Genomic DNA, 9,962 nt, shown 5'->3' on the forward strand with positions numbered 1-9,962 from the left:
AAGCTACCCCCATTTTTGCAGCTGGCCGCCAACACTTTTTTCTGAAAAAATAGGGGTAGCTTATCCTGTTCAGGCTATATTATTAGCATTATCCTGCATTTGAGAATTTAAAATCACTTCTTTAACTTTCTAAGACATCTCAACGCTTCTAAAAGCAAACATCGTTTGTTTCTTTACGTTCATCGTAATTTGAATTTATATATTATAAAATATATTATATTTGATATATTAAAAAAGTTGTTTAGATTGAATGAATCACATTATGTTAGGCAGAAGCATATCTAGAACTTATAGTCAATAGCAATAAGTTTTAATCACTTGACTACTACAAGAGACTTTCTGTTCATCCAAGAAGAACAGATTCATGATTGAGTGCTCGCTGATCAAATTGAACTTATAAATGATGAATAAAAATGCCATCATATCATTTTTAAAGCTCTAGCTAAACAGCGCCACACAAGAATAAAATGACCATAATTAAATAAGAGATGTGTGGTCCAGTATTTAGGGTGCTGCATTTGTGATTGTAAGATTGTGGTTTCAATACCTGGACTGTGTAGTACATTGTGTTCTTGAACAAAAGATTTCATTTCATATTGCTCCAGCTGTAATTGTATTCCAGCCATACCTTGGAAAGTAAGGCTGCAAGCTGGTAGAATCGTTAGCACACTGGGCAAAATGCTTAGTGGCATTTCATCCATCTTCACATTCTAGGTTCAAATTCCACTGAGGTCGACTGTGCCTTTCATCTCTTCAGGGTCAATTGAACAAGCACCAGTCAAACACTGGGGTTGATCTAATCGATTTATCCTCTCCCTGAAATTGATGGCCTTGTACCAAAACTTGAAACCAATATCAAGGAAAGTAACCTTACAATGTACAGGTGTCCTATTTAGAAGTGTTTGTAATCTCTGTCACTTATACACCATAGAAACCAGGACAAACTTCAGCTTTATGAATTTTAGAACTCTTGACCAACCCAAGTCTTAGTAATCAAACGAAACTACATCTAAACTTACAATGGACGGGTGTCCTGTTTAGAAGTGCTTGTAATCTCTGTCACTTATACACCATAGAAACCAGGACAAACTTCAGTTTTATGAATTTTAGAACTCATGACCAACCCAAGTCTTAGTAATCAAACGAAACTACATCTAAACTTGTTGAAGTTGATTGCAACTTATTCAATATTCATATGAATCAGTATGGATAGTAGTGTCATACTTTCAGTGTTGGTGCTTTCTTCCCCATATTCCTCCTCCTGGGGTTTATCACATAAAACAGTGATCAACTCATTGACAGCATTTTCAAGGTTCTGGCTTTTGTGGCTCAAACTTTGGGCCCCTTGTGCACATAAAAACTGCAATTAAAAGATAAAGAATAAAATGCTACATCGTTGTGTAAAGTAATGTTTTCTTAACAAACATAAAGGTGCAGATATGAGTGTGTGATTAAGAAGCTTGCTTTGTGATCATGTGGTTTCAGGTTCAGTCCTACTGCATGGCTCCTTGGGCAAGTGTCTTCTACTATAGCCCAGGGCTGACCAATGCCTTGTGAGTAAATTTGGTAGATGGAAACTGCAAAGAAGCCCATTGTGTGTGTGTGTGTGTGTGTGTGTGTGTGTGCATGTGTATTTGTGTGCATACGTGCATGCATGTGTGTTATGTGAAAGAAAAGGAATAAATGGAAGGTAAACTAAATTATACCTGTGTTTTTTCCATGAAATATTTCACAGACCACGGTTCAACTTCTGGCAGTTCACAAAGCTTAACTTGACTTATATCAAGTAAATTAGCTTCAATTCTAAACTCACAGATATCGGTTACTCTGTCCAAAAGCAACGTAAATAACTTTAAAGCGTGCTCAACGTTTTCTAAGTATTCGTTTATACCGATGGCTGTCCATGTGAGTGTTGTCAATCCTGGTTCTATAGCTTTGTCAACTCTTGCTATATGTACTTGCATTAAGGGCTCAAGTACACTTGGAAATTTGCTTCGAATGTTGTTGTTCTCCTTTAGCATAAGCTGTAAATCAGGAAAGTTGATAGTTAATGGAAAAAAAATATGCACATTCTTAGGATTAAGTCTCAACTCTCTTCAATGTTTGTGATTATTTTAAATAAAAGAAACTTTGAATGACTACCAGACAAAATAAGAATTTCTCTGCTTTCATCCATTTGTTTTTTTGTTTTTTTTTGTTTTTAGAACAAGATTTGCTTTGAATAAGAAGCCCTATAATCAAAGGCATTCCTACCATGACAATTCCATCATTTTTCAGGCATTGTGTACTCCAAACTATATTATCTAATGTGTCCCTTGAGATGGTAGGGTGTATTATTTGAAGTAGATTTGGCTGCTATGTTAGCAGGTTGAATCATCACATAAAGGTTCACTTGACAATGGTGGTAGTTGTTAGTCTGGTAGTGATAGTATTTAAACCTCAGAATGGGCCATTTTGTATACTTGCTTGATCTGTTCTGTGTAACTGCCGAACATCTTTCAACAAACTCACTACTATTAAAATATTTTCACTTCAATCTACATTCTTAGAACAATATGCCATAATAAAAATTGGACTGCCACAGATAATAACACTAACCAAAAGGGGAAATGAAACTGAACCCAAAATTCATGCTGTACACATAAAGGTACATGGCCTAGTGGATAGACTGTTTGACTCATGATTGTAGGTTCTGAGTTCAATTCCAAGACATGGTGACATGTCTTTTTGGATAAGGAACTTCATTTCACATTATTCTAGTTCACTAAGTTGAACATTAGTTGTATCTGCTGTATTGTGTAAAATCTTTCAGAATACAGAACCCTGTTCATATTGGAGTTGTTTGATAAAAATTGCCACAAGAAGTTAACAAGCCCTGTATACTATATAATAAAGACTTTATTCAACAACTCATGATACAGCTCAACCTATGGCTTAAATAATGGAAAGGGTTTATCCACCATGCTAAAGGTTGTGGTATGTGGCTAAGTAGTCAGGGTGTTGGACACATGATTGTAAGGTTGCAGTTTTGATTCCTGGACCAGGCAACATGTTGTGTTTTTGAGCAAAATACTTCATTTCATATTGCTCCAGTCCATTCAGCTGGCAAAAATGAGTAATCTTGTGACAAACCAGTGTCCTATCAAGGTGGGGAATATATACACCATGGTAACCGTAAAACCAACCCTTGTGAGTCAGTATGACTTGAGAAGGTAACTTTCGCCTTTTAACTTTTACCATGTTAAAGAATGCAATAAGATAATGATTTAAGAAAACTAAATTCTGAAATCTCCTACAAGATCCAGTCCTTGCCGCCGTGGGGTAGCTTGTGTGCCACAATGATCCTGAGATCTATGCCGGTGAAGCACAAGCTCTTGGCAGAGCCTCCCGTGCTGGACAGGTCAAAGGATAGAGGCTAGACTAATCTGGACTATCTCTTCCCAGAGGTAAAAAATGGGTTTGTACAGAGTCAACACCCCTACCTTGAAAAAAGCGAAGTTACAGAATCATCGATGACAATTTAAGATCTGGAAAAGGAAATGCCTTTCCTTAGGGAAGTATATTAAGATTCCCCCAACACTCATACAGAGGAAGTGGCCCTGACAATCCAGAGTTGAGAACAGTAGAGAAAAGCCATCAATGGCCTATACTCCTAAGAGAGCAAAGGGCTCAAGTAAACAAGGAAAAAGTTGAAATGATCTAATATATGCAATAATCTACTAATTAAACCTTTTCTTAATTATTTATAATATTTATACACTTTTTTAAACTATTACTCATCCTACAGTGATGTAGTGAAGTAAGTTTCTTCTTCTTTTAATTGAAAAACTATCAGATATAAGGGATTTTGATGTTGCTCCCACTACTTGGATGAATGAGTTTGTATAGTGATGAACAACCAACTCATTTCATAATCATTCCTCCCCACAACAACAACCCTCTGGAAATCCCCTTTCCTTTCACCTTTTTTTTTTTTTTTTATTCCAACAGAAATCCACCAACTGAAGCTGAAACTGAACTCTTCAGTTTCATCAATCATACAGTTCTAGAAAAGCCTGTGAAAATCAAGGGCAATACACTGGGTGAAAGCTAAAATAAATGTCAGTGATGACCATCCTTTATTATGTCCCTACTAATACGACCAACTGACCCCCGTTATTAAAATGAAAGTGTCTGATTAAAAATAGCAATGATAAGCATACTTCTAAACCATTACATATCTTCTTATATTCTTCTTGCCTGGATCGCAGAATACAAGCAAAAGGTGGAATTATGTATCCAAGGCGAGCCATACATTCCGTTTCCCTGATCATCATCATAACTTTGGAATCAAAATTTACAAATAATTCCTTAGTTTTAGGATGGCGTACCAACAAAGGAGACTGGAGTTTCTCCTTTACAGATTCCACCTGAAAAAGAGAGGATGAAAGACAGTTGATTAAGAGAAAAGGAAATATTGTGACAAAGACAGAGAATCCCTAAAAAATGGGAATTTAATTTTATAATTGTGATCGTTGCCAGTGCCGATGGACTGGCTCCTGTGCAGGTGGCACGTAAAATACACCATTTCGAGCATGGCCGTTGCCAGTACCGCCTGACTGGCCATCATGCCGGCGGCACGTAAAAGCACCCACTACACTCTCGGAGTGGTTGGCATTAGGAAGGGCGTCCAGCTGTAGAAACTCTGCCAGATCAGATTTGAGCCTGGTGTAGCTATCTGGTTTCACCAGTCCTCAGTCAAATCGTCCAACCCATGCTAGCATGGAAAGCGGATGTTAAACAACGATGATGATGATGATGAATTGTGATATTAATTTAACTGTAGTGATAATGAGGTTTCTAATCTAGGAACAAAGTCAGCAAATTTTTTAATGGAGGGATATTCAATACCATCAAATCCGGTACTAGACTGGTATTTTGTTTCATTTGCTGTAATAATGGCCAATAAGAGATACATAGAGACAAATGATAATGACACAGAGAGGCAGATATAAACAGAAGGGTATTAAAAAACATCTAATTGTAGTAATCCAAATTATAAATCAATTATTTAGCTTAGGAACAGACACAGTTGTGTGAATGGAAGTTAGTATAATTTAGTAAATTAATAACCACAAGGAGGATGACTTATAATTGTTACTGGCACATTTAAGCTTAGAATGGTAACATACAAAATTAGTTACTAAGTCCAGTGTTCCATTCTCTATTCAGTATAGAAATCCATACATAACTGATTCATTGAAGGAAATTATACAAATGACTCCAGCTTCTTATGAAGTATATGCAGATGTTGTGGTCATGTAACATTAATTAAATGATATAAAAATCAGTGAGAGATTAAGTGTCTTTAGAAGAGTCCTCTCTGTTGCAAGCTTCCAGCTTCTTATGAAAATATCTACCAAGTATATGCAGAGACTGGCCATGTAACATTAATTAAATGATATATAAACAAGTGAGAGATAAAGTGTCTTTAAAAGAGTCCTCTCAGTTGCAAGCATTCAGAGAATGTCTCTGAAGATAAACACCTCCCTTCCTCCTACCAATCCCTGAAGCCCTAAAAATGGTCCTGGGATCTACCCTTTCTTCTATGACCAAACATTAGAAAAACATTAATTTGAAGAGTATCTTCAGTAATTACTCTTACTCTTTACTCTTTTACTTGTTTCAGTCATTTGACTGTGGCCATGCTGGAGCACCGCCTTTTAGTCAAGCTAATCGACCTAAGGACTTATTCTTTGTAAGCCTAGTACTTATTCTATCAGTCTCTTTAGCCAAACCGCTAAGTTACGGGGACGTAAACACACCAGCATCAGTTGTCAAGCGACGTTAGGGGGACAAACACAGACACACAAACACATACACACACACACACACACATATATATATATATATATATCTATATATACATATATACGACGGGCTTCTTTCAGTTTCCGTCTACCAAATCCACTCACAAGGCATTGGTTGGCCCGAGGCTATAGTAGAAGACACTTGCCCAAGGTGCCATGCAGTGGGACTGAACCCGGAACCATGTGGTTGGTAAGCAAGCTACTTACCACACAGCCACTCCTATGCCTTTAAAATCAGGGTCCAAATCCCATTTTTTCCTTTTACCCTTCTGGGTTAATAAAATAAGTACAAGTCAGTTAACTACAATCACTTTATCTTAATATCACTCTTAAAGACATGTAACCTAGTGGTTAGGTTGTTTGGCCTATCACCATAAAGTCATGGGTTCAGTTCCTAGATAGGATAGTACATTGTATCCTTGAGCAAGGCACTTAATTTCACAGTGCTCCAGTCTGTTCAGTTGTGATGAGTATCAATTAGGTGCAAGTGTAAACCCGTCTTTCTCCAGTTGTCATGACCCAGATTTGATGTCTATGTCTGCTCACAGGCACATAAATCAATCACTGAAAACAGGGTACATTTTACCAAACCATACTCACTCATGAATAGCCAATGGTTGTACTGTATAGTACTGTATTAATTTTGCTTACAATTGCAGTGTTTCCAATGTCTATGAACAGTAAATTTTGTTCTTATTTTTAATTATCCCACCAAACAGTCACAAACTTCACATATTACAATGTTGTAGCTGAATGGCAATGTAATACATCAGATTTATTTACAATTTATTGGTTGTTTATCTGCAACTATAAAATCTTATATATTTCCTTGAAAATAATTTTTAAAAAGATTAAAAGATTGTCTGTTTAAAGAAAGCTGAAATATAAACACTTACTGTACAAATGACTTACATTTTTGAAATTACATTCACTTTAAAATATTTCTAAATGATTTGAATATTGCATTTAACAAAACAGAAAATAGAAACATTTACTGTAAAAAAACAACTCGTATCTTTTCATTGGCAAGTTAAAGTCACTAATGTGTCTAAATGAAAGGTTAGATTTTCTTCCCTTTCAGGGTTAAGTTATTTTCAGAGTATTTTCAGATTATGCACCGTTTTAGGTGCAAAATCTCCAATATCTCAAGAACCACTGGTCTGATTTACATGAAACGTGTTTTATTCTGTTTGTATTCACATTTTAGGCGGACCTTAGTTCATAGTATTTTCCTATTATGTGCCAGTTTGGCTGTGTAACATTGCAAGCAAGCAAGATTGAAGTTCATTTTTAATGTAATATAGATGTTCATATGAATATCTCCATAATCCCAAAGATCTACATTTATTCACTCTTTAGCAACTAAAAGTTAGACAAGGTAGCAAGGTTTAGAGAATTAGAGCATTATTTCTAATCAAATCAGATAAAACTAATTGAATGAAAGGAAGAAATTATTTACCTGATGTAGCCATTCTCTATAGTAAAGAATTTCAAATTCAAGTAAAACTTTGGTCATTCTGTTGTATTTCACAATAATAGCTTTAGACTCTTCACATTGCAAAATAGCACTATGTTGCTTGAAATCTTCCATGGGCTCTTGTAGATGAGAGAAAAGTTGCCTAGCCCAAGACATTTTTCCTGGAATACAAATTATTAGTGAATAATTTATGAATTATCAATTTACTATCATCATCATCATGGGTTGGACGGTTTGACTGGGGACTAGTGAGCTGGATGGCTGCACCAGGCTCCAATCTGATCTGGCAGAGTTTCTACAGCTGGATGCCCTTCCTAACGCCAACCACTCCGAGAGTGTAGTGAGTGCTTTTACGTGCCACCAGCACGAGGGCCAGTTAGGCGGTACTGGCAACGGCCACGTTTAAATGGTGTTTTCCATGTGCCACTGGCACAAGTGCCAGTAAGGCGACACTGGTAACGATCACGCTCGAATGGTATTTTTTACGTACCACCAGCACGGAGGCCACACAGCAGCCCTGGCCACAATCATGCTCGGATGGGGCTCTTAGCGCTCCACTAGCATGGATGCCAGTCATGCGGTGCTGTCATCGAATTCGATTCCAATTTCACTTGCCTCAACAGGTCTTCACAAGCATAGTTTAGTGTCCAATGAAAGAAAGGTATGCCTAAATGGGCTGGTTACACCACTAGCATAGGCCACAAGTTATGGTCTCACTTGGCCTGCCGGGTCTTCTCAAGCACAGCATATTTCCAAAGGTCTCAGTCACAAGTCATTGCCTTGGTGAGGCCTAATGTTTGAAATTCCCATAAAATTTACTTTTCTCAAGACCAAAAGCACTGAGCTATCATCAGTATGTTTTCTAAAGTGAACTATCATGTGAATTACAGATATTAAATATTCAATTAGCAAAAATAAAAAAAAAAATAAAAAAAACAAATATCATAAATAATATCACCTGCAAATAGAGGATAATCTCTGGTAACTGGTGGATTATTTTTGTACTTTTGATAAAGTCGTGTAACCATTTCAATATCTTTTACATAGTGTAGTAATATTTGCTGATATTTTTCTTGAATGCCTAAATTAGGAAGTTTTAGTAGTTCAAATTTCTGCAACATTTGCAAAGCCAATTGAGAACTGTTGTGACTTTCAAATCTCTTTTCCATGAAATCAGCAACAGACATCTGAAATTAAAAAAAAAAGAAACTGTCCCACCTGTGCAAACATGGATAGTGAATATGTTATGACTTTTATTGGGATAGATTTTCTACAGCTGGAATATCATTGCTGTTGCCAACCTTCACTTGTTTCGAAGCAAAGTAATATTTCACCATGGCCAGACATATTCTTGTGGAATACTGTAAATGAATGACACCATTTGTATGACAGTGTCAATCATTTTACAACTGTCACATGATGTCAAGAATAGAAAACGGAAAGGTACATACATACACACACATATACAAATATATATGTGATGTGCATGGTTGTGTGGAAAAAAGCTTGCTTCCCAACCAGATGGTACCAGGTTCAGTCCCACTGCATGGTGCCTTGGACAAGTCTTCTATGATAGACTCAGGCCAACCAAAGACTTGTGAGTGGATTTGATAGTCAGAAACTGAAAGAAGCCCAATATGTGTGTGTGTGTGTGTGTGTGTGTGTGTGTGTGTGTGTGTGTGTGTCTTTGTGTCTGTGTTTGTCCCCACCCCCCATCACCACTTGACAACTGGTGTTGGTGTGTTAATGTCCTCATAACTTAGCAGCTTGGGAAAAGATACCAATAGAATTAGTACTAGGCTTAAAAATAAATCCTGGGGTTGATTTGCTTGACTAAAACCCTTTAAGGAAGTGCTCCAGCATGGTAACAGTCAAATGTTACTGAAGCAAGTAGAAGAATATATACATTCACTTTCTTGTCTGTAAGATACATGTGTATGTATGTATGTATGTATGTATGAATGAATGAATGAATGAATGAATAACATTTTCAGTTTCAGTGTACCAAGTCCATTCACAAGGCTTTGACTGGCCTGGGGCTATAGCAGAAGACGCTTTCCAAGGGTGCCACATGATGGGACTGAACCTGAAACCATGACGTTGCGAATTAAAATTCTTATCCGCACAACTATGCCTGCATTTATATAGTTAAAAAAAAAAAAATTAATAACAAATTACAAGAAGTGCATTATTAAACGGAACTAAAAGAAAAAAAAAATTTGTAGTTATAGAGGATAAATTACTGAACAATTAAAACTCTAGGATTATAACCCCATCACACACGCACACCTTTTAATGAAGTTAAATCCGGCAGCTGACATATTTATTTTACTTGGAAATTTTTTGATACATTAGATTCTGAAGAATCCAGTGTAACTGGAATTTTCAAGTGTAAGACAATACTATCCACTCCTAATACTTCAAATGAGGGTATTATGTAGAAAAAGATATTAGTTTCTAAACTGTTGACTAAACAGAACCCATCCTTCAGCATTATGATTGTTCGAAATACCCTCTTTCTCAACAGTTTATCCTGCAGTCTGTCTGTCTGCCTGCCTGCCTGCCTGTCTGTCTGTCTTTCTGTCTGTCTATCTATATATATATATATATATATATATATATATATATATATATAT

At 36.5% G+C, this 9,962-nt stretch overlaps 1 protein-coding gene across 1 annotated transcript in view; it reads right to left on the reverse strand.

Moving 5' to 3' along the window:
* Positions 1-9,962, reverse strand: part of LOC106881606 (dynein axonemal heavy chain 5-like) — a 222,976-nt gene that overhangs the window by 164,095 nt on the left and 48,919 nt on the right. The window contains exons 12-16 of the mRNA XM_052975199.1: positions 8,285-8,513; positions 7,309-7,487; positions 4,203-4,409; positions 1,707-2,024; positions 1,225-1,360 (exon numbers count right to left, since the gene is read on the reverse strand). Of these exons, the coding sequence (XP_052831159.1) occupies positions 1,225-1,360; positions 1,707-2,024; positions 4,203-4,409; positions 7,309-7,487; positions 8,285-8,513 (1,069 nt within the window). The remainder of the gene's footprint in view (positions 1-1,224; positions 1,361-1,706; positions 2,025-4,202; positions 4,410-7,308; positions 7,488-8,284; positions 8,514-9,962) is intronic.

The sequence above is a fragment of the Octopus bimaculoides genome, chromosome 20 (assembly GCF_001194135.2).
Source record: "Octopus bimaculoides isolate UCB-OBI-ISO-001 chromosome 20, ASM119413v2, whole genome shotgun sequence".
In the NCBI taxonomy this organism is placed as follows: domain Eukaryota; kingdom Metazoa; phylum Mollusca; class Cephalopoda; order Octopoda; family Octopodidae; genus Octopus; species Octopus bimaculoides.